This window comes from Oncorhynchus nerka, linkage group LG24 (assembly GCF_034236695.1).
Source record: "Oncorhynchus nerka isolate Pitt River linkage group LG24, Oner_Uvic_2.0, whole genome shotgun sequence".
Taxonomy (NCBI): Eukaryota; Metazoa; Chordata; class Actinopteri; order Salmoniformes; family Salmonidae; genus Oncorhynchus; species Oncorhynchus nerka.
The window spans coordinates 93,625,387-93,651,063 of NC_088419.1; the positions used below are offsets into that span (position 1 = coordinate 93,625,387).

Consider the following 25,677-nt stretch of genomic DNA (forward strand, 5'->3'; position numbering starts at 1 on the left):
AGCCTACTCTTAGCTAGGAGTGTATAGTACTCATACCCATAGCCTACTCTTAGCTAGGAGTGTATAGTACTCATACCCATAGCCTACTCTTACCTAGCTAGGAGTTTGTATTCCTTACAGGACATAAGCCTACTCTTACCTAGCTAGGAGTTTGTATTCCTTACAGAACATAAGCCATCGATGAAGCACCTCCATCCCTTTCAGGTCTTGTGCCCTCTACTCCAGGCATGGCATGTCAGACCCTCTGCCTTAATCTCCTGCTCTCTCTCGGCCATGTGGTTCTGCTCTGTGCTCTCTCGCTCTCCCCATGTAAGTTTCCTATTCTGGTGCACTTTAAATGCAGCTCAAAACAAGTACAATTACCAGTAGTCGACCTCATCTTGCAACTGGGGGAGGGGGGGGGGGGGGTCAGGTTCTCATGCAGCCTAAACTCTAGATAAAGTAGCTAGCTACATGTTCAACTCAAAAAGAATACCATTTTCAATTTTTATTGACTTTTTGGACAATTTCATTTCCAGTGTCATCCATATTTGTTTCACTTCTTCTTGTAATGGTTTTTGCATAATCTTTCATATAAGGCTAGAATGATATAGACCAGGATTAGACAATGACGTCATATCTTTCAGGAAGTGTGCATCACCGGGGAGAAGGAAGAAAAAAATTAACCACCCACTGCCATGAACTGAATGAGACGATTGAACATTTTATCCACAGCATTGTACTGTACACCTCCTGATCTCCTCGGGACTGTGACATCACCTCTGGGGTCTGGTTTATATCACTCTAGAGCTAAGGCTGATAAGAGGGCCATTGCTATGGTTACAGAACAATCTGCATAGCAACTGGAAGACAAAAAAGGGACTGGACACTGACCCCGGGTAGGTAGCTGGATGAGTAACATCACTAGACAGAAGACAGTTCATTGGCACAGAATGGTCTGCTCTTTTGCTTCCAAAAGCCATGAGTAGAGTTAAAAACTTCCATTTTCAAAATGTCACAAAAAAAAAAAACTACAGTATGGAACAAGTATGGAACTTTAACAGTTAGTGTGTAGGGTATTGAAACTTCTGGAGCTCTAGTGTTGCAGTAGGATGATTACAATACAATACAATCCAAAAGCATCTGGCAGTTTGAGAGAGAGTGTGTGAAATAGTATATCTGTAGTGAATCACCCCTCCAAAAACAAAAAAAGTTACAAATTAATAAGGCTGCATGATTACAACACATCACTACCTGGCCATACACCTCACAAGCACAGTAACAAGCAGACAGGATGAAAGACTGGAGGACAGAACCACTCAGATGCAGCAATAAGACTGAGACCTGAATGAGATGACGTACACAGTTCCACGAGGAGAGTAGTTGAAAACAGACAGCTGGTCAAAGCTTCTTCACTTCAAATGAAAAGCTGAAAATGGACAGACATGCGTTAACATGTCGCCAGAGGTAAGTCAACTCCCTCCCTCCCCCCAGCCCCACACACCCTGCAAAGGCAACTAAGGGGCAGCTCAGTAAACCTAAGAAGCGTTGCTTGGGTTCCCTTAACAGCTTTGGATTTGGTAACACATTTCAAATCATTATGAAATGTCAAGTCTCGTAAAACACTGAACGTCTACCTGAATATAGACATAACCCAACAACCCAGCAATGTTTCTTATAATAAGTATAATTTGTTTTGTTTTTTTTGTTACAGAAAGACCCATTACTGAATGCAAGAAGACACAAAGCTTAAGTTACAGGTCCAAATACAGTTTGGTTGAAAGCATTTCAGACTACACTGTAAAATCTACAAAAAGGCAAACCAAGTTATGTAGACAGAAGAGAGAAGCATGAAACATTTCCAGGACTGCAGAGACTTCTGTGGGGGAGGGGGTCAGCGGTCAGTCCAGGTCCGTAGGGTTGGGGCAGGCGATGGCGGGGAAGATTGTGTCGTCAGGTGGAGGTGAGGGCCGTCTTGTCTCCTTCGTAGCAGCACAGCTCTGCTCAGAAGCGCTTGGGTCCCCAGGGAGAAGCCTTGTTGGTGGCCGCCACAGGAGCCCCAAAGCTGGGGAAGTCCTCTGAACTGCTCATGTCTGGGGCCTGGAGAGAGAAAGAGACAGAGCGAGAGCAAAAACAAGTACATGTCAGTGATCATCGAATGACTGCATTCAAAAACAATGATTTTTTTTTTTATAATAAGGACAATACACAAATGTAGCCTGGATCCCAGATCTGTGCTAAATACAATGACCACAGGAAAAAGTATGGTAAGACAGTACAAACAGATACGGGACCAGGCTAGCACAAAAAAAAAAAAAAGTAAAATGGGTCAGATTTGTCAAAAGAGAAAATAAAATAAAAGATTCATCACCTCTCTCACCTTCTCACTGCCAGTTTGCCACGGTGCCTCCCTCACCACGAAGCCTTTGGAGGAGCCTCGCTCTCGTCCTCCCTCATCCATCGAGGACGCACCGCGGTCACCAGTGGGCTTCATGTACGTCATCTTAGATTCATTCTCATTCACGTCAGCCATCTGAAAACAGGTTTGATTTTAAAAACGCTATATGATAAAATGGGGCGGGGGGGGGGGGGTCTTGAAGGTACTCTACATTCAAAGGGAATCAGAAAGTGTGTTCAACAGTCAAATGAAGAACCAAAGATTACCTTGGGGAGAGGTGGGGGGGTCTAGGTAAATGCTTTGTCAATGATACAGGTCAATCAATAAAACTGACCAATAAAGACTAAACATTGACCAGACAGAAGAAAAAAAGAAAACGGTACAATACAACTCATCACGGAGGATACGGAGAGCCGTGGTGGACACCAAGGGCCAAGAGGATTAAGTCAATGGAGGATGCCCAAAATGGCTTTCAAAGCCCAGTTTCCCCTAAGTACAGATCAAGAATCAGCTTCCCTTCCTGAAATCCTAACCTTACCCATTAGTGTGTGGGGGTGGGGGAGGAGACCCAGGATCAGTATTTAGGGGTGAATTCACCCTGCACCACTTCGATAAGAGTACTCACATATTCCTCTTCCAGGTTGAGGAGGTGGTCGATGGCTTCGTCCACCAGCTCAGGACGACCAGTTACAAACACCTGATTGGGGTCAGCAGCTCCGGGCTGGGGGAATCTCAGATCCACCTAAAAAACAGGAAGAGAAACTGATCATGTTATCTGGCCATTTAAAATGGAGGTCCTATGTGACGTTCCGCCAGAAACAAAAATAGCATTTAATAAATACATTAAATATATATATATATATTTTTTTTAATTGATCAATTCTTGTCTTTTGTCCATTTCAAATGAAGCCAAAGAGGGGGCATTTTTATATGAATACTGAAACGCATCAAACAGAATGTACAGACGGAATACGTTGAATGGATTCCCAGAATCCAAAGGGACAAGGCAAGACCATCCTGTAAGATCTGTTCTCACAACCTTACCCAAGACAGACGAGCTCGCCCTGGACTAAAATCCCATTTCAATAGACAATTTTCATGGAGTATACGTTTGAGTCCAAGACTGGACTTTATGTATCAGGGAAACTAGCCCACTGATAAAGGCCACCCCCCTCCTCACCTTGAACTCATCCATGATCTTGCGGATGCCCTTGCCACGGGCCCCGATGATACGGGCGTGGACGCGGGCGTCCAGGGTGATATCCTCGGAGATCATCTCCTCCAGCTCGTCCACGATGGCCTGGATGGCATCCCTGGCAGCTGTAGCCTTGTGCTCATACCCAGTGATGGTGATCTGGTCCTGGTGGGGGGGGGTGTATACATGTCAGGACTATAGAAATTACATGAGGGAAACATCAAGTTGAAGGCTCTCTCAATGAGCATTTCCTCAATTACTTGCATAAACCCCCCCCCCCCCCCATTGGAGGAGATCCAAGACCAATCTCCTGACTTTCACCAATGCTTTTTTTTTGCAAAGGACAAGTGTCTTGAGGACAGAAGACTTGACCACAGACGCTGTACCTGGTTGTCGTCGTTCTTGTCTGGGAACTGGATGTTGACGTCGTGTTCTGTGCGGATGTTGGTTATTATGGCCCCCTTACGGCCAATGATCTTGGGGTGATACTTAGGATCCACAGTGATGGTCAACTTGAAGCTCCTGAGGGACTGCAAACGAATGACGAGTACAAAACATCCCCAGTCAGAACCATGTCACTCGTTCGCCTGGTCTTACAGCCGGTTTGGGGGCCGAACGCCAGATTCCATAACAATGACTCGGCAACAGACAGATACGACACCAGACTATGTAACCTGTGATTGACTTGCAGTCCAACACGTTTTAATACTGTGGTTCTGAGATGAAGAGCAGCGAAGAGAGTAACACATACCCGATCCTCCTGCTCAGCAGTCAGCTCTTTAACGCGCTCCAGGAGACCCTCCTTAGCGCGGTCCAGGTGATTGGCCAAGCCAGTAATGGAGATTATGTCGGACTGCAGCTCAGGAGCAGGCACTTGAATATTAACCTGGAGGTGGAGGCAATAGTAAAAAAAATTATGATTTAAAAACCATTCATGTTGAATCAAACATCCAGACAGAAGAGACTGTATCCTGAATGAGTCCCATTTCAGCTACTCCACTAACAAAAAAAATATATATATATTTTTTTTTTTTTTTAAGTGACAATGAAACTACTCTTACGTACCTCAAACTCATCCATCATCTTACGAATTCCACTTCCTTTCTGGCCAATAATGTAACGGTGAAGCTCAAAAGAGACTTCCACTTCAGTGGTGACAGGGACCAAAGCCTGAGGAAGAAAGGCAGTGGAAAAAAGTTGAACTACACATGGAGAAAAAAAAAAAGAAAAAACTGCTCTATACGAGTCACATATAACCTCCGTAAAGAGAGTTTACTGACAGTACACACAGACAATTTCAAAATGTTCAAGAAGAGGAATGACCTTGAGTGCCTCCACAGCAGCCTCGCATCGCTCCTTGCGGCCAGAAAGCACGATGACGTCACACTTCTTCGGTGCAGTGGGATCCACAGGTGCTGCAGGCTCTTCAACCATCTCTCCGTTAGCCTCTCCATTCTCCTGCACTGCAGCCTCGGCCGGAGGAGCTGATTAGAGAGAATGAACCAGGCAAGTTGGAAAAGCAGAAATCTGAAAGACTTGCTTCAAAACAACCTTCGAGAGAGAGAGAGACATCTCTTAACAATCTAGGATCATTACATTTAGGTCATGTAGCAGGCGCTCTTATCCAGAATGTCTTACACTAAACAAAGAAAAATTAAGTAGATAAAAACCATACATCAGTCATTGCCTGTAAAGTCTTGAGTGCTGATCTTAAAACTAGTCAAAACTGATCCCATATCATCACTCCTCGGACTCTGAATTACTGCCCGAGAACAACAGGGTGCTTTACCCGCTGGCCCTCCTTTCCCCGGGCCGTCCACTCGCTCAGGGAATTTAATCTGCACGTTGTGGTCCCTGGTGATGCCCTGGATACGGGAACCTTTGGGTCCCATGATGGAACGGTGGAACTTCTGAGGAATCACACACTCCATGGTCACCTGGGCATCCTGGAGACAGAGGAGGAGGACCGTTAGCCAATCAGAGAGGACAGGCTAGTTATGACATGGGCATCATGGTACTGGGTGAACGAGACTAAAAGATTGATGCGTCCTTATGTCCCAGGGGACGAGTCTTTTGAGGCAGTCCCGCCTGAGACTCCCCCCTCACCAGTGTTATGTTAAATCTAGTGTGACTGTGTTCCCATCAGGAGTGACACCAAAGACCTGTGGCGAACACAATCAACAACCTCTGCATCAAGACTGTTGCTTTCTGAGGTATTAACCCATACTGAAAATATATTAAAAACAATTGTTTTCCTTACGCACAAAAAGCTCCTCAAATTCTGTGCATTAATTTGTTTACATCCCTGTAGGTTAACATTTCTCCTTTGCCAAGATAATCCATCCACCTGATAGGTGTGGCTTATCAAGAAGCTGATTAAAACATGGTCATTACATAGGTGCACCTTGTGCCAGGGACAATAAAAGACCACTTTAAAAATGTGCAGTTTAAAAATCACACAATGCCACCGATGTCAAGTTGATGTCGTGCGCAATTGGCATGCTGACTGCAGGAACGTCCACCAGAGCTGTTGTCAGAGAATCGAATGTTCATTTCTCTACCATAAACCCGCCTTCAAACTCGTTTTTAGAGAAGTTGGCAGTACGTCCAACAGGCCTCGCAAACGCAGACCACACGTATGGTGTCGTGTGGGCGAGCGGTCTGTTAACAGAGTGTCCCATGGTGGCAGTGGGGTTATGGTATGTGCAGGCATAAGCTACAGACAACCAACACAATGCACAGAGATACCATGACGAGATCCTGAGGCTCATTGTCGTGTCATTCATCCACTGCCATCACCTCATGTTTCAGCATGATAATGCACGGCCCCAGTCTCAAAGGATCTGTACACAATTCCTGGGAGCTATAATTGTCCCAGTTCTTCCATTGCCTGCATACTCAGCAGACATGTCACCCCATTGAGCATGTTTGGGATGCTCTGGATCGAAATGGACGAGAGCGTGTTCCAATTCCTGACAATATCCAGCAACTGTACAACCATTGAAGAGTGGAACATTCCACAATCAGCCTGATGAAGGAGATGTGTTGCGCTGCATGATGCAAATGGTGGTCCCACCAGAAACTGACTGGTTCTGATCCACAACGCTACTTTAAAAAAATACATGCATATCTATTCCCAGTCATGTGAAATCGATAGGTTAGGTCCTAATTAATTTTATGTCAATCGGCAGATTTCCTTATATTGAACTGTAACTCTGAACAAAAATCTAAATACAACAATTTCAGTGTAAATGCCAGCTGAAAAGTACTAGTGGTCAGGTTTTGGCCCCAGTTAAGAGCAGGTCCTCGGAGGCCATGGCCTTGAGAGAGACTGGAGCTGGGCCGTGGAAGTGGAGTCAAAAGGACAGCCCTTTTCGGTAAAACACTGAGGTAAGTCTCCAGTGGGGAAAAAAAATAATAAAATCAAAAATAAAATAAAAAAAAAATCGTCAGTAAAGCCCTGTGAACTCACCAGGTCCTCGATGATCTCCAGCATGCGTTTCTTGGCTGCCTCCACGCAGTCTTTGGCTCCCTTCAGAGTGACCTTGTCGCTGTTGGCACCGCTCCTGGGGAAGCTCACCATCACGCCACCGTATTCATCAGCGATGTCCCTAAGCACCTGCCCACGGCGAGCCACAAAGTACCGGTGGTGCTTGGGGTCCACATTCATTACATCCTCCACCACGTTATCCTGAGGGATGACAAGGGGTTTAATATTCAAAATGTGTCAAACAAAAAACACACTGAGTGTATAATCTAAAGTTTGGGGTCAGTATCAAAATGACAGTTTCCTTACACTTTTAAAAATGACTCAAATACACAGGAGAGTTTGATTCTGCTGAAAACACAAGTACGTAACATCAATACAAAACAATGCTGTCAGGAGAATCTTTTGATAGGGGAAAAAAAAAATAGGAGAAATTGACTAATCAAATCAACAAAATGTATTGATAAAAAATAAATTAATAAGGTCTTTACCAAGCTCTTGATGAGTTCCTCCAGTTCCTTCTGGGCCTCTCTGACGGCCTCCTCTGTCCCCACCACGGTGATCAGCTCCTGGTCCTCGTCGTCAGGTGTCGGGAAGATAATCCTGGCTCCAGTACTGTCACGTACTTTACGGATGTTGCCGCCTCCTTTACCGATCAGGAACTTATGGTACTCTGGCTTGGCCTTCAGCTCAGCCGTGTGACTCTTGGTTTGCTAAGGGAAAGAGAGAGAGGGGAAACATAATGGTGGAGCTGGTTAGTTCAGTTTACTTCTTTTAAAAAGTGTACATGGACCGACGACCAGGTTTGGGATTAGGGTGACCACGTCCCAGATTGTACCGGGACAGTCTTGCATTTTGGCTCTTTATCCCCCTACAAAACAATTATGTGCTGGTGTTTAACCAAATTATTTACTATTTTTTTATCAAATAAATTGTCTGAGGTGTCGGTTTCAATTATAGGTGCAACTGTCCCAGAGTTCCTGTTAGAGGACTGATAATCATCATAAGGGAACACGAAGAAGAGACTGAGTGAGGTAGTGTACAGTGGTTTATGGTCATCCAACCACTAACAGTTAGGTTGTTCAGGAAGGGTCCAGTATTGAGTTGTGTTGAGGCGGTGCAGAGTTCTGACCCGTTGTCTCTCTGGACCTCTGTGTCCAACTATAGAACCGACTATTGGGGGTTTGAGACCCCTTCACAGACCAGGTCAGCCAATCACAGGCAGGGGAGTGTTCTAGAAGGGCCCTTGGCAACCCCCTAACAACGCCAGGGGATGGTAGCCTCTGCTGGGCTGGAGAGTTTCTCTCTAAAGTTTGTGGCCGTGTGTCCCAGGGCCAGAGAGGGTTTTTAACAAGGCCATATGTCCCGTATTTCATTCAGACATTCCAACCGGTATCGGCTGCGGTCATGTTGTGCTTATGACCAGATATATCTTAAGGACGTGGTGCTGGTGAGGTTTAACACTTGTCCAATCGTCATTGAGATCTGATATTCTGGGCAGTGCAAGATGACACGTAGACCAACGTCATATCGTCAACCAATCACATTTGTCGAATCCCTTTTGGGCTAAATTCCAGCTAAACTTGGAGGACTGCTAACTACTTACAAAAAGTGTGCTTCAAACAAATAACTACCATAGTAAGTAGGCCTAAGTAGCTGTAGCCTTATTAGACAAAGAGGTCATTTCACCACACTTGGTAGGCTCTCAATGAGCAGTAGTTGCTCATTCAACATACTTGCGTCTCAACCCCGTTAAAAAAAAAAAAATCCTACCAGTTTTACATTCCTTGAGACCAACCAGAATTATTACTGTGGCTAAAGATTCCCAAATTTGTCTCATTTCTGCATCACCAAATTTTGCACTTCAAAATCATCCCGTATTTGGGCATTTTAAAATGTGGTCACCCTAGTTGGGATGAATTCTATTTCAATTGCTTTTTAGTGAAGGAAAATAGGGAATTTCAGTTTACTTCCTGAAACTGAACCCAACTCTCATGACAACCATAGCCAAAATGAACATAGAAAAACTAACCTGGTCCTCAACCTACTGATAAGTAAAGCCTAAATAAGATAACCGGCTCAAACCTTATCCTGGGCCAGAGAGAGCAGCTGTTTCTTCGCCTTCTCCACCTCCTCAGCAGGGCCCCTGATGGTGACCGTGTCGATGCCGGAGCCCTCGGTGGGGAAGTGGATATGGACGCCGCCACACTCTTCCATGATGGAACGGACGAAACGGCCCTTAGAGCCAATCAGGGAGTTGTGCAGCTTTGAGGGGATGGACACCTCCATCTCTGTAATGTTTGCCTGGGTGGGAGGGACACAATCGCGGCATATGTCGTTCATTGGGCACAGAATGGAAACATGGTTTCGTAAGGAGAGAGAAATTAGAAACGTACGAACATTCTATCCTTATCGGTATTGCCATAGAAGAAGAACACAGGCCATCTTAGAAGGCAATCGTCCTGAGAAAAGTCAGTAAGTTACCAGTTCTTTCTGGATAGACAGGATGCGGATTCTTGCGGCCTCACAGTTTTCCTTCTTGCCGGTGATGACGATCATCTCAGAGTTGCTGTTCTCGGCAGGCAGGTCAATCCGGGTGTTCGTTTCCTCACGAATCTGGAAAAGGAAGGAATTACTTTGTCAGGCAATACCATTTCCTCCCCCTTATTTAAAAAAAAAAAAAACCTGAAATTGTGAAAGAACTGTCCCCCAAACTAAGTTTAAATTCATAATCTTAATTGAATGAGAATATACCTTCTTGATGTTGGCGCCACCTTTCCCAATAATGTTCTTGTGAAATTGTTTGAAGATGGGAACTGAGAGAAAGAAGCCATTCTCCACCTGAAAAAAAATACAAAATCAAATCATAGATAAAACAGCAAAGCAAGATTTGACATGTTCAATACACTTAAGGAAAGAGCTATCAAATCATACCGACTCAAATGAAGTACTTCACCAGCACATTGTCTTGAAAGCCAAATGTACTTAACAATTACACTAACCTCATGCAATGTGTAAAAAAATTTTTTTTTAAATTAAAGTTAAAACCTAGAGAGTTCGATCGTTTTAGACGTTTTGTTTCATGATCTACATACCATGTCAGCAACCATCTTCGCCATGAACTTGGAGCATTTCTCCACCTCATTTCTTGGGCCACGCAACTGAACGATGTCACTCTTCGCTGCCGGGTCTGGGAAGTTGATGATGACCTGCAAATCGACACATTACTACTTTATGCACAGCTTGGAAAACTTTAAATATATACCTTCTCATAAAATATATATTTTAAGTGCTCATCCTAACCAAATTTAACATCGTTATTTCCTGTAATTATACAGCAAAATGTTATAGCTGTATACACTGAAGCATTTTATAGCATTTACCAGAGCCATACATGTACAGCTAGTCTAAATATATGGATCTGGCACACATGATCGTCATGGCTGCGTTTAAAAATCAGGCAGCCCGATTCTGAGCCCCCACCCCCCTCCCACTAATTGGTCTTTTGAGCCATAAAATATAATATATATATATTCTGCTCTTAATAATTGGGCCAAAGAGCAGAATTGTGCTGCCTGTGTAAATCCAGCCTTGCTGACTGAAGTCTTACTGAGCCACGGTCTACGGCGTCATCGGGTGCGTTGCCACGGCAACGTGGTTTGTGACTCACCTCAGGGAACTTGTCACGAACGTCCTTAATCTTCTCCCCTTTTTGGCCAATGATGGCTCTGTGAAAACGCTGTTCAATGATCAGGTCCTTTGTACGCTCGTTCTCCTGCAAGAGAGAGAGACGAAAGGTTGAGGGGACAACTCCCACGGGGACATTTATGGTGACGAGAGAGGGAGAGTAATCGTGATACTCACCATGCGCGACGCTAGCTCAAGCAGCTCCTTACTGGCTTCCTGAACCCCCTGGGGATCTCCCTCGATGCGGATCAGGTGGCTCTTCTCGTTGTCAGGGGGGATACGCACAGACACCTTGTGCAGATCTTTGATGCGGTTTACTGAACAGGGCAGGAGAATAAAGTTAACCACAATTTAGTAATACGCCAAATAGCTTAAAATACATTTGTGTGTATCTTTGTATTTAACATCTTTACTCGCCCCACTTCTCAAACCAACCCCTGCTTTGCTTTAAAAAAAATAATAAAAATGATACTTACTGTTGGCACCACCCTTCCCAATCAGGTGTCTGTGGAATCTGGGGTCCACACTAATCTCCAAATAATCCATGCGGCTCACCTAGAAGGGGAAAGGAAATACAATCATTCATTTGATGCCATGTTTAACTACCAAGTCCTAAAACCAAGGAAACCAGTGTAGTTTACAGTCTGTCGTGGGGACAATGAAACAAACTAGGCCTAGACTGAGATTAAGTCTAACTCTTTAACTACAACGCTAAAGCTCAAGGGAGAGACTCTCCATTGAATGCGCTTTAGCCCAGTAATCTAATAGGCTAAATCTGGGTTTTGGTAAACGGATGTCTGCTTGGAGCGGTCGAGGCTAGCCCGGTCCGTCTGCTTGGAGCGGTCGAGGCTAGCCCGGACCGTCTGCTTGGAGCGGTCGAGGCTAGCCCGGTCCGTCTGCTTGGAGCGGTCGAGGCTAGCCCGGTCAGTCTACTTGGGAGTGGACGAGGCTAGCCCGGTCAGTCTACTTGGGAGTGGACGAGGCTAGCCCGGTCAGTCTACTTGGGAGTGGACGAGGCTAGCCTGGTCCGTCTAATTCGGACGGTCTTTACCAGGTCAGTGACGATGGCTTCCATTTGACTCTGCACCATCTGCATGTCTTTGGTGGGGCCTTCCAGGGTGATCTTATCCTCGCCCTCAGTGAACTCAATGTGCACCTGCAATACACAGAGAAAACACCAAGTGACCGTGAGCTACATCCCACTCTGGAACAAACACACGCCCCCCCCACACACACACGCCCCACACACACACCCCACACACACACCCCACACACCTTGGGCATTTGCTGGGTAATCTTGGCCAGGTTCTGCCCCTTCTTGCCGATGATGAATCGATGAAGCCAGGAAGGAGCTACGACTGAGGATACAGTATAGCTGTTGGCCTGGGAAACACACAAACAAGGTCACGTTTAGGAACCGAGAACCCATTGAGGTCATGGGACATCCTCTTGGACCAGAGGCCCTGAAAAGGTGCTATATGATTCACACGTTAGTCATTTATCATTATAGGAGAGCTACTTACAAATCAGTACATTCAACTAAGGAAGGTTAAAAAAAAAAACTCATTCACATTGCAAGTAAAAAAAATAAACGCATCTACCTTGGACTAAACGTCAGTGAATGCCAGGCCCAGGACGTGTGAAAGGTGCTGCGTATAGGTGTAATGTATATCTACCACGGCCCCAACTTCAGTGAGGCCTTGTATAGTACGTACTGTGTGTTGCAATGTGTAACATATCTACCTTGGCGTAAACTTCAGTGAGAGCCTGACCCAGCCGGTCTGGCTCCCCGCGCAGGATGACTGTCTCCGAGTTGCTGTCTGGGGGTGGGATCTCGACCGAGACGCCAGTTTTCTCCAGGATCTCCTGCAGGGTGTTTCCCTTGGGGCCGATCACGTACTTGTGCTGAGATTTCTTCACCTCTACCGCGATGGTGGTGGCATTTTTCTGCTGGGAGAAAAGGGTGATAAAAAGCACTGGAAATTAGTGTAAAGATAAAGTGTAACTTCTTGCATTTGACTGTTACAAATATAACATTTTGAATATGTATTGATCCCAATTCGAATAAAATGTCAAGACCGAAAAGAAAGAGAGACACAGTCTAAGACTGCAGTCGTGCCACTGACACTAGTAGGAACCTTCACAAGACCTCAGATTACCGAGACAACTAAAGTCACTTCCTGGTACCCATGACAACAATTCAAATCAAATCTTATTTGTCACATACACATGGTTAGCAGATGTTAATGCGAGTGTAGCGAAATGCTTGTGCTTCTAGTTCCGACAATGCAGTGATAACCAACAAGTAATCTAACTAACAATTCCAAAACTACTGTCTTATACACAGTGTAAGGGGATAAGGAATATGTACATAAGGATATATGAATGAGTGATGGTACAGAGCAGCATAGGCAAGATACAGTAGATGTTAAACTCAATCATTCCTGTTTAGCACAATTTTAGCTAGCAGGACATAACAGTTGAAGTCTGAAGTTTGCATACATTTAAACCAAGTTTCACAATTCCTGACATTTAATCCTAGTAAAAATTCCCTATCTTAGTTCAGTTAGGATCACCACTTTATTTTAAGAATGTGAAATGTCAGAATAGAGAATAATTTATTTCAGCTTTAATTTATTTCATCACATTCCCAGTGGGTCAGAAGTTTACATACACTCAATATTTGGTAGCATTGCCTTAAAATTGTTTAAACTTTAGGCAAACATTTCAGGTGGCCTTCCACAAGCTTCCCACAATAAATTGGGTGAATTTCAGCCCATTCCTCCTGACAGAGCTGGTGTAACTGTCAGGATTTTTAGGCCTCCTTGCTCACACGCTTTTTCAGTGCTTGGAAGACCCATTTGCGACCAAGCTTTAACTTACTGACTTATTTCTTATGATGTTGCTTCAATATATCCACATAATAGATGGCATCACGAGAGAGGAAAATTAAGTGAAGTGCACCAGTCCCTCCTGCAGCAAAGCACCCCTACAACATGATGCTGCCACCCCTGTGCTTCACGGTTGGGATGGTGTTCTTCGGCTTGCAAGCCTCCCCATTTCCTCCAAACATAACGATGGTCATTATGGCCAAACAGTTCTATTTTTGTTTCAGACTAGAGGACATTTCTCCAAAAAGTACAATCTTTGTCCCCATGTGCAGTTGCAAACAGTCATCTGGATTTTTTTAATGGCGGTTTTGGAGCAGTGGCTTCCTTGCTGAGCAGCCTTTCAGGTTATGTCGATATAGGACTCGTTTTACTGTGGATATAGATACTTTTGTACCTGTTTCCTCCATCATCTTCACAAGGTCCTTTGCTGTTGTTCTGGGATTTATTTGCACTTTTCGCACCAAAGTACAGTACGTTCATCTCTAGGAGACAGAACACATCTCCTTCCTGAGTGGTATGACGGCTGCGTGGTCCCATGGTGTTTATACTTGCGTACTATAGTTTGTACAGATGAACGTGGTACCTTCAGGCATTTGGAAATTGCTCCCAAGGATGAACCAGCCACCTCCAATTGACTCAATGTATGTCAATTAGCCTATCAGAAGCTTCTAAAGCCATGACATCACTGTCTGGAATTTTCCAAGCTGTTTAAAGGCACAGTCAACCTAACAGTGATTTATAAGTGAAATAATTTGTCTGTAAACAATTGTTGGAAAAATGACTTGTGTCATGCACAAAGTAGATGCCCTCACCAAAACTATAGTTTGTTAACAAGACGTGTGTGGAGTGGTTGAAAATCGAGATAATGACTCCAACCTAAGTGTATATAAACTGACTTCAACTGTACCTTCCCTCCAATCACCATCATAGCAATAGTAATATTTGTCATGAAGCAGGTTCGGAGGGACCGTAACATTTCATATTAAAAATGCTGTTAAAGAGGACAGAGCATAGACCTACACACCTTCCCCTCATAAATCTTCTTGATCATAGCCACAGCAAGGGCCACCTGCTCTTTCTCCCCAGTAATGACGATCTCCGTCTTATTGACGCTGGGTGGGGGGACGTTGATGCGGGCTCCCGTCTCCTGCATCATATCTGCCACCAGCTTGTTGTAGGCACCAGTGATGAAGGGGTGGAACACCTTGTCGATGTTCACCCTCTCCACAGCACGCTTGTCCTGGGGAGGGGGGACAGAGAGCAGACAGTTGTCAGTTAGGTTGTCCAACACTTCGGACTGATATAACATTTCACAAACTGAACTGAGCTCGCTTCCGAACAGTGTTCATGGCAGTGTAATAACAGCGAGGCTAGCGTTAGTGCTATAGGGGCATGTTCATTAAGTGGGGTGGTTACCTTCAATGGCAGAAATTATAAAAAGATCGTTTTAGATTAAAAAAGGTAACAGATATGACCTGAAGTAGAAAAATGTTGTGCCGCAAAGGATTCCATAGAGAGTTAAAAAGAGGTCATTATGGGATAGTTAACTTAGCGAGTGGAGAGTAGTTCTAGACGATGACACTAGAGCGATCGCTAGGTAACTGATACGACACCAGGTTGGCTACCTGCTCGGCAGAGATGAGCAGAATCTCGTGCTTGGCCTTCTCCAGGCCCTCCTTGGTGCCAGAGATCTTGATATGGTTGCTGGGGTCATCTGGTCTTGGAATCTGGATCTTGGTGGCAGTCTTGAGCTCCAACTCCTGCAGCTTCTCCCCATTCTTGCCGATGACAAAGCGATGGTGTTCTTTGGGGATTGCCACAGTAGCTGAAGCCTGGTGAAAAAAATAAATATATATATATATTTTAAAAGCAACATGAAGGAAAATAGGCTTATAAACCTAAGTTAATATTACCACAAAGGTAAATAAATAAAAGTAGTCACCTTCGATTAACTTCAGTAACCGTGCATGAATTCATATTGAAATGGGATGACTCATTTAATTTTTATGTATTTAGCCATGATAGTCCACTCAGTAAGAATTGACACTTTTTTCCCCCAGGGAGTCATGAGGTGGTGGGCCTCAAAACCACACACTAATAGTACAACAATTGGGAAAAATCACAAAGGATCAGTCTAAATGCATCTCTGATATATACTCTGTAACCTACATTGTTATAATGAATAACAACAGCCAAATAAGGGCTAAACGTGAACTCATCCCATCTACACTGACCTGAGTCTGCAGTCGGGACACAATCTCCTTGCGGGCTTTCATCACTGCGTCCAGTTTCCCAGACACCATGATGGACAGGCCCTGGTCTTTAGCCATGGAGAGTTCCAGGTGGGCTCCAGTCTTATGCATGATGTCCACACAGACCTTCGCCTGATCTCCTTCACCGAACTGGTTGATGTCCTTGTACTTGCGCTCTTCCAGAGGAACGTGGAAAACCTAGCGAGAGTCATAAGTTAGCAGAGAGCAAACATCACATTTACATTTAAGTCATTTAGCAGACGCTCTTATCCAGAGCGACTTACAAATTATCACATGTTTGAATAGACTTGTTTTAAAGGTCTACACACCCAGGTTTACCAAAGGCAGAAGGAAGAGATATTCCCTACAACAAACATTGCGTCGTGTCCCAAATGGTATCCCTATTCCCTACATAGTGCACTACTTTAGACCACAGCTCTATGGGCTCTGGTCAATAGTAGTACACTATATGGAATTAGGGATACCATTTGCTACAGCAACAGTTTCTTACTCCTCCAATGCAACAAAGTATTGCGTAAACGCTGCAGCTACCTGGGCGACGACAGAGGGGCGCGGCTACCTGGGCGACGACAGAGGGGCGCGGCTACCTGGGCGACGACAGAGGGGCGCGGCTACCTGGGCGACGACAGAGGGGCGCGGCTACCTGGGCGACGACAGAGGGGCGCGGCTACCTGGGCGACGACAGAGGGGCGCTACCTGGCGACGACAGAGGCGCGGCTACCTGGGCGACGACAGAGGGCGCGGCTACCTGGGCGACCTGGGCGACGACAGAGGGGCGCGGCTACCTGGGCGACGACAGAGGGGCGCGGCTACCTGGGCGACGACAGAGGGGCGCGGCTACCTGGGCGACGACAGAGGGGCGCGGCTACCTGGGCGACGACAGAGGGGCGCGGCTACCTGGTCGACGACAGAGGGGCGTAGCTACCTGGGCGACGACAGAGGGGCGTAGCTACCTGGGCGACGACAGAGGGGCGTAGCTACCTGGGTGATGACAGAGGATTTGAGGGGCCGGATCTTGGAGGTCCAGGCATTGACTGGTTCCTGGGTCCCCTCGGGTGAAGCAGCCTTCTCAGGCAGCGGAGGGAAGGCATCCTTGTAGGCTGGGGCCTCCTCATCTCCAGCAGAACTAGACCCTGTGTCAGAACCATTAGAAACAAGCCACCATATATTTTAAAACACCTCACTGACTAAGAGTTTCTGATAAATGACAGGTACATTATCAGTTAAGCAACAAGACATGAGTTGTGTTTAGGTATACGGCCTTCCTCTGACACCACCTTGTGTAGAGGTCCTGGATGGCAGGCAGCTTGGCCCCAGTGATGTACTGGGCCGTTCGCACTACCCTCTATAGTTGATAACTGAAGGCCAGACTACTCTACCCAGAGGAACAAATAAAAACCAACTCACCACCTGCCTGCTCTGCAACGAGCCCAGAGCGATGCTCGTTGAAGCTTTCCTGCGTAAGTACAGCGACTGAGCTCATGGTCGAAATCCCACGTTTACACGGAGTACGAGTGTGTCACTAGTAAAGGAAAAGAGGACATCGTTAAATCAGGGTTTAAAAATAAAATTTAAAAAAAGCCTGCATAGCGAAGACATGACAGACTCAAAAAGGGAAAGATTATTCAAATCATTGATGTCTTTATAAAAGCCTTGTCTCATGGCTAGAAAATACAATAAACCACGAAAACAAATAAAACCCACTTATAGTTAAGGGTTAAATATATAGTAGTACAAAAACACATTTAATCAGCTTGAATGGACTTTGATGCTAGGCCCCACTGTCTTATCTACCGTTATCAAAAGAAGCCATGCCTTTCCAGGAGGGATAATCTATGTTCTAGCTATTACCTATTTCACACGTCAACACTTTCTTTGAATGGCTTGACAAATTGGCTTTAGTGCACCGATTAGGCAAATTTAGCATAACCAAGAGGACAAAACTGACTCATTGATGTTGACACTACACACTGATCTCTGTTCAGTTCAGCATTTTCCACACTAAATGTTAAGGTTAGGGTTGGGGGTGAACATAAAGGCCAGCTGATAGCGATATTAATCTGGTGTGGATGGTTTCAATTTACCGTCCAAAACGCATTGTACGCAGCAAGCAACACAGCCAATGGACCGGTTTGTACCTTTAAAAATAATAATAATAGTTCTCCATTCAGGTTGCAAAAGTGTCGATTTCCTCCTTAACTAGATTTAAATGGCAAGAAGGAAAAATAAAATATTGGAAAAGGTGTACTTTCTTAATGAAACGCCATTTCCGCCACCATGTTAGTGGCTAATGCTACTTCCTGATGCTGCGCCCTACGTTCAGCAAAAGGTAAACAGACTGCTGCAACCTGATTGGCTGACCGCGATAGACAACATCCGGAACTAGCATTCCTAGGCATTAGCCACTTTATCACGGTGATGGAAAATTGTGTTTTACACAAAGAATGTATATTTTACCCCCCCTTTTAAATGTCTAGTTAAGGAGGAAATTGACACCATTACAGCTTAACTGGAGAAAGTCCTATGTTTAAACCTGTCCACGTGAGATATGAGTGTATTGCCAGCTGCATGCAATTCATCTGGACAGTAAGATGGAAACTAATCAAAATTGACATCTGCCTGCCTCTGGGCTAGGGGGAGGGGAAGTGGATCCTAGATCTGTACCTAGGGTAAACTTCACCACCTACATGAACAAATTACCTCGACTACCCTGTACCCCCCGCACATTGACTAGGTACCGGTAACCCTCGTATATAGCCTCTTATTTTATCGTGTTACTTTTCTTTTTACTATATTTCATAAATATTTTCTTAATACTTCATGAACTGCACTGTTGGTTTAAGTGCTTGTAAAGTTAGCATTTCATACATACATTGATTTGTACAACTAAGTTGAGTTGTTGGCCCAGGCCTTTCTAAGCTGGGTGAATGAGCTTTCCAAGGTTAAGAGGATTTCCCCACTGACCCGTTCAGTTCATCCACCCACTGGAGCTTCCCCTAGGTACAGATCTAGGATCAGCTTCCCCCTTCCCAGGTCCTAACCAAGTAGATCAGACTGGACCCTTAGCACATGCGCTAGGTGTAGGGTGAAGTTGTCCCAAGACATTCCTCTTGGGGCAGTTTTGTACTTTTCCCACTAATGGTTAGGATTTGGCAAAGGGGGGGGGGGGGGGTGGGGGGGTGACCCCTGAGAACATTCACTAGACTATTCCTCTGCAAACTGCAAAATTGTTTTGCTTCAAATGAATGAGAAGCAGTGGGGTGGGGGGCGGGGACTTCTTTCCATCAAAATAGAATCAAACCAATCACAGAACATCTACTTGAATGGGAAGATCCAATCTAGTAATTATATTTTGTACTGACACACAGCACAGTCAGTGGAGGTGGTGCCTGGGATCCTTAGCATGGCGTTAGTATGGGGCGGCAGGGTAGCCTAGTGGTTAGAGTGTTGGACTAGTAACCAAAAGGTTGCAAGTTCGACTCCCCGAGCTGACAAGGTACAAATCTGTCGTTCTGCCCCTGAACAGGCAGTTAACCCACTGTTCCTAGGCAGTCATTGAAAATAAGAATTTGTTCTTAACTGACTTAATAAGTAAATTAGTAAAATAAAAAGGTAACATTTTTAAAAAGCACAGCACAGTCAGTGGAGGTGGTGCCTGGGATCCTTAGCATGGCGTTAGTACAGCTGTTTTCACATGCTTTCCAGAGCAGTACCCTTTAAGGGGCCTCTTCCTCCTAGGCTAGGCATCTTTAAGGCTGAGCAGGCCGAATCAGTGGTGCGACAGCACAGTGAACTACATACAGGCCAGCCCAGGAAAGCCATACTGGTTTAACATGGAGCAAGAAAAACAGCCTTGCACGAAAAATGTAAAACGTTGAAAAGATATCACAAAGTAGACTACTGAAGTGTTTCAAGCCTTCTCTAGAAAGATTATTTGAGAAAGTTATACAGTACCAGTCAAAAGTTTGGCCATGTATTCATTGAAGGGTTTCTTAATTATTATTTTTTACATTGTAGAATAGTGAAGACAAAGCTATGAAATAACAAATGGAATCATTTACACCCCCCTTCTCCTATTGTCTGGATGACAGCTAAGCACACTCTCAACCAGCTTCACGAGGAATGCTTTTTCAGTCTTGAAGTTCAACACATGCCGAGCACTTCTTGGCTGCTTTCGTCACTCTGTAGTCCAACTCATCCAAAACATTTAAATTTAGTGTAGGTCAGGTGATTGTGGAGGCCAGGTCATCTGATGCAGCACTCCATCACTCTCCTTGGTCAAATAACCCTTACACAGCCTGGAGGTGTTTTGTGTTATTGTCCTGAGAGAAAAAAGTGATAGTCCCACGAAGCGCAAACCAGATGGGATGGCGTATAGCTGCAGAACGCTGTGGTAGCCATGCTGGTTAAGCACGCCTTGAATTCTAAGTAAAAATCCCAGAGTGTCACCAGCAAAGCACCCACACTTCCTCCTCCATGCTTCACGGTAGGAAACACACATATGGAGATCATCCATTCACCGACTCTGCATCTCACAAAGACACAGCGGTTGGAACCAAAAAGCTCAAATTTGGACTGACCAAAGGACAGATGTCCTTTGCTCGTGTTTCTTGGCACAAGCAAGTCTCGTCTTATTGGTGTCATTTAGTTGCGGTTTCTTTGCAGCAATTCAACCACGAAGGCCTGATTCACGTAGTCTCCTCTGAACAGTTGATGTTGATATCTGTCTGTTACTTGAAGTCTGTGAAGCATTTATTTGGGCTGCAATTTCTGAGGCTGGTAACTCTAATGAACTGATCCTCTGCAGCAGAGGTAACTCTGGGTCTTCCTTTTCCTGTGGCAGTCCTCATGAGAGCCAGTTTCATCATGGCGCTTGATGGTTTTTGCAACTGCACTTGAAGAAACTGTCAAAGTTCTTGAGATTTTCCAGATTGACTGACCCCCATGTCTTAAAGTAATGATGGACTGTTGTTTCTCTTTGCTTTATTTGAGCTGTTCTTGCCATAATATGGACTTGGTCTTTTAAGAAATAGGGATATCTTCTGTACACCACCCCTACCTTGTCACAACACAACTGATTGACACAAATGCATTATTAAGGAAAGAAATTCCACAAAGTAACTTAAGGTACACCTGTTAATTGAAATGTCATGAAGCTAGTTGAGAGAATACCAAGAGTGTGCAAAGCTGTCATCAAGGCAAAGGGTGGCTACTTAGAAGAATATCAAATATATTTTGTTGTTTAACACTATTTTGGTCACTACATGCTTCCATATGTGTTATTTCATAGTTTTGACATCATCACTATTATTCTACAATGTAGAAAATAGTTAAACGAAAGGAAAAACCCTGGAATTAGTAGGTGTGTTCACCTACTTGACTGGTACTGTATACACTGTTTCAAAGTATAGCAATGAAATCCAGATAAATCTGACAAGCATCTGGTTTGTGATTGACCCAATAATATATAGCCTGCCACCCCCCCCACCCCATCTAGTATTCAAAAAGTAAATTGTCAGCTTCGGATCTTTCATTACCGAGCCAGTGGATGTGGCCAACAAGGCCATCTATTCCACTGCCTTCCATTTGAAAACTGCAGGTTAGAAGGGACTGCAGCATGGCTATAATTAAGAGCTTAGAGTAGTGTCACTTCTTACCAGCTAAATGGTCAGTTACCAGATAATCCGTCCTGTAAAGCTGCCTGTTCGTGTCAGCCTGCCAGCTTTTGCCTGAAAAGCACAATAAATAAATAAAACATACTGGTTTCGCAACAGACAGTCAGGTGATAATCTATTCATTGAATGTCCAGTGTTTTAAGTGGTATATTCAAATGTGAGGATTTATGGGGTGGGGGTTAAACCAAGCTTTGACATCTAATTAATGGCTGGAGGGATCCCCCTATAGAAGTAGCTAGCATACAAATCTGGGCCTACTTGCTTGAAGGTAAAATGTAGTTTAGAAATAACGATTTTTTTTAAAACATGTTGTTTGATATTAGACCATTGGGAAGTATTATATTCTACTACTAGACTTGGCCAGCTTTGTAATATTAGCCTAATGAGGTGTACGTTGATACCTATTCCAGTGAGGACCACAGACTCCATTAAATTTGGCCTTTAAAATCTAATGCTAAATTAGCCTCATTCATATAAACAGGCATTTATTGAACTTTCACCCTAGTTCGTCAACCGTGATAGATTTAACGTGTTGGTGTTTTGCAGCTGAAAAGCTAAACAAGACATAGCTAGCTAACGTTAGCTAGCCCACTGGCCTACTTCTCTCCCTCATTCACAAGCTAGCAAAAAAAATAGCTAGTTAGCTGGCTAGCGTTGAACCAAAAACAAAACAAAAATACATAACTACCTAGTTAAAAAAAAATCAAACGATGTGGAAAATGTGACAGACTATAACACGACAACAGATGGAATATATATAAGGTAGCTAGCTAACCGACCAAATACATGTTAAATAGATAAGCCAATATTCCCTGGTTCCCACCACCACGGCTAGTAACTGCGTCGACAAATGGACGATTTAACATAAAACATATCGAAATAAAAAACGTTATTTGCGAAGTATTATAAAATATATATATATATATGTAAAAAAAATAAAAATCGCATTCCAGTAAAAAAAAAAAAAGATAAAATGTAAACGCCCTATTGCGTTTTGGGTTTGCGAGACATTACTTGTACTGAAAAACTTTGTGTCGTTGCATTAGTTTCCTCGGTAATAAAACTGGTATAAAACTTGGACCGTCCGCGGTAATGACACGTAGCTGCAGTGCTAAGCGGCTAACTAGCTCCGGAGGCTTAACAACCAGTTTCACCAGTGAAACTCATTAAAAATGTAATAAAATATTTTTAAAAACATGAAATCGAGACCAGTGTTAAGGTCTTACATGTTATTTCTTTTTTTTAAATCTAAAAATAAAATTATAGCTACATATATTCTCCCATTTTAATACGGAAACGTTAGCATCCACAATAAAAGCTACACAAAGTCCACGTAGGCATTAAGGCAGCCGAACAAGGGCAGAAATGACATGGAGTCGACTCAGGCCAGAGCACATTTTTTTTTTTAGACAGTGATAATATTTCACTGCGTCCTCGACAAAACTATCAGCCCCTCCAAATTGGCTAAATGTCGACAGTAATAATGAGCACATCGTCTTTAATGTTCCTCGTACACGTTACATTGTGAAACAATTTCTTAGCTACTTACTCGTGTTTATGTTCTCGTCTGCCCTGGGTGGTGCAGAAGCTGTGCTGAAACTCCACTGGCGAGAAGGTGGAAGTGTAGGCCGAAGGAGGGCTATATACCTGCACCACCCTCCAATCCTATCCTCTAACGTCACGCCAAAGAGCCTCTGATTACAGATCACAGATTTGTCATACAGTGAGAAGAAGGGAAAAAATTGTATATTTTCATTGTAACACTTTCACTATGACTACATTTGATTATGATTTGATCGTGTGGTGTATATATCTGAAAATGTTTCAGTTTTATACCGAATTATTATTATTTTTAAATGCTACAGCTTGAGAAATCAAACACACATGATTAAACTCTTGACGAAAGATGACGTTTCATAAACCCCGAGTAGCTACAATTCAGGGGTTTTTTTTGTCGCTATTCCTGATGCGGTAACTGTAGCCGAAAATGCGATGAGTGACTGTAACAAGTATTCTCAGCTGACATTTCATGTGTTTTGCAACATTGTAGCCACCGATGTGTCGTTTTAAACCAGTTGTTACATTGTTGTTGCTCTGTCGCAGATAGTTAACCCCCAGTTCTCGGTCGATGATGTGGCTATAGGATTCAATGAAGCACTCGATGACGCCTTTAGTATAATCAAATGTACACGTATGCATTTTACTTTTTTTAAACTTTACATATCTGTGCTTTAAAATGAATATCTATTTTTGATAGTCCAACTCATTCACATTTCCTTATAAATACGCCATTATAAATGAAGGATAAATGAATGAATGACGAATAAACCTTTTGGACAGATACTTTCTGATAAATAAGTATTGACAATTATCGGCGCATTAGCAATGGAGCAAGTGGGCTGCATCCCACTTCCAAAATAGGGGTGCGAACGTGTGTTTTTGCACAACCACTTTTTTTACCAGAAAATTATGATCCATTTGGTAGCCAATTTTCAATGACAATTTGAGCTAGTCTGTATTAAAATAGATATGTCCATTTTATATACAGGGTTGAGTCGGTTACTTTCTAAATGTAATATGTTACTAGTTACCTGTTCAAGTAATCAGTAACACCATTTTTGGATTACCCAGACTCAGTAAAGTAATCTGATTACATTCCGTTACTTTTAGATTACTTTCCCCTTAAGAGGCACTAGAAGTAGACATACATGTATGTTACCAATTGAACAACATCTATTTGCAGGATAAATCAATGTTAACGTTTACATAGCTGGCCATATATGGATTTTAAATGTTACGTTATGGGTTGGTTATGTAGACTTCTTCTAACCCATCGCTTCTACTACATATAATAACACACTTAAATTAGAGTTGAAGTCAGAAGTTTACATACACCTTAGCCAAATACATTTAAACTCAGTTTTTCACAATTCCTGACATTTACATTTAATCATAATAAAAAGTCTCTGTCTTAGTTCAGTTAGGATCACCACTTTATTTTAAGAATGTGAAATGACAGAATAACTGTAGAGAGAATGATTTATTTCAACTTTTATTTCTTTCATCACATTCCCAGTGGGTCAGAAGTTTATATGCACTCAATTAGTATTTGGTAGCATTGCCTTTAAATTGTAACTTGGGTCAAATGTTTCGGGGTGCCTTCCAAAGCTTCCCACAATACGTTTGGTGAATTTTAGCCCATTCCTCCTGACAAAGCTGGTGTAACTGAGTCAGGTTTGTAGGCCTCCTTGCTCGCACACGCTTTTTCAGTTCTGCCCACAAATTTTCTATAGGAATGAGGTCAGAACTTTGTGATGGCCACTCCAATACCTTGACTTTGTTGTCCTTAAGCCATTTTGCCACAACTTTGGAAGTATGCTTGGGGTCATTGTCCATTTGGAAGACCCATTTGCGACCAAGCTTTAACTTTCTGACTGATGTCTTGAGATGTTGCTTCAATATATACACATCATTTTCCTTCCTCGTGATGCCATCTATTTTGTGAAGTGCACCAGTCCCTCCTGCAGCAAAGCACCCCCACAACATGATGCTGCCAGCCCCGTGCTTCATGGTTGGGATGGTGTTCTTCGGCTTGCAAGCCTCCCCCTTTTTCCTCCAACATAATGATGGTCATTATGGCCAAACAGTTCTATTTTTGTTTCATCAGACCAGACGACATTTCTCTACAAAGTACAATCTTTGTCCTCATGTGCAGTTGCAAACTGTAGTCTGGCTTTTTTATGGCGGTTTTGGAGCAGTGGCTTCCTTGCTGAGCAGCCTTTCAGGTTATGTCGATATAGGACTCGTTTTACTGTGGATATAGATACTTTTGTACCTGTTTCCTCCATCATCTTCACAAGGTCCTTTGCTGTTGTTCTGGGATTTATTTGCACTTTTCGCACCAAAGTACAGTACGTTCATCTCTAGGAGACAGAACGCATCTCCTTCCTGAGCGGTATGGTGGCTGCGTGGTCCCAGGATGTTTATACTTGCATACTATTGTTTGTACAGATGAACGTTGTACCTTCAGGCGTTTGGAAATTGTTCCCAATGATGAACAAGACTTGTGGAGGTCTACAATTGTTTTTCTGA

The 25,677-nt window shown here is 43.7% G+C and overlaps 1 protein-coding gene across 4 annotated transcripts; it reads right to left on the minus strand.

Moving 5' to 3' along the window:
- Positions 1-472: 472 nt before the first annotated feature.
- hdlbpa (high density lipoprotein binding protein a) lies at positions 473-23,241 on the minus strand. Of its 4 annotated transcripts, none has more exons than XM_029649582.2 (28): positions 23,135-23,241; positions 21,568-21,639; positions 17,318-17,432; positions 16,892-17,043; positions 15,872-16,087; positions 15,263-15,469; positions 14,662-14,877; positions 12,490-12,696; positions 12,022-12,129; positions 11,798-11,902; positions 11,223-11,301; positions 10,924-11,063; positions 10,730-10,834; positions 10,155-10,268; positions 9,814-9,900; positions 9,544-9,675; positions 9,145-9,363; positions 7,551-7,772; positions 7,045-7,263; positions 5,362-5,518; positions 4,896-5,056; positions 4,638-4,742; positions 4,324-4,458; positions 3,959-4,102; positions 3,558-3,737; positions 3,003-3,119; positions 2,351-2,512; positions 473-2,079 (listed from the first exon to the last, which is right to left on the minus strand). In XM_029649582.2, exons 3-28 carry the CDS (start codon positions 17,391-17,393, stop codon positions 1,984-1,986), a joined length of 3,861 nt encoding a protein of 1,286 aa, XP_029505442.1. In that variant the 5' UTR covers positions 17,394-17,432; positions 21,568-21,639; positions 23,135-23,241; the 3' UTR covers positions 473-1,983. The 4 variants fall into 4 exon arrangements, with proteins under 4 accessions (XP_029505442.1, XP_029505445.1, XP_029505443.1 ...); XM_029649585.2 differs by having other exon boundaries at positions 2,360-2,512; positions 12,490-12,693; positions 23,135-23,240; XM_029649583.2 differs by having other exon boundaries at positions 12,490-12,693; positions 23,135-23,240.
- Positions 23,242-25,677: the final 2,436 nt, after the last annotated feature.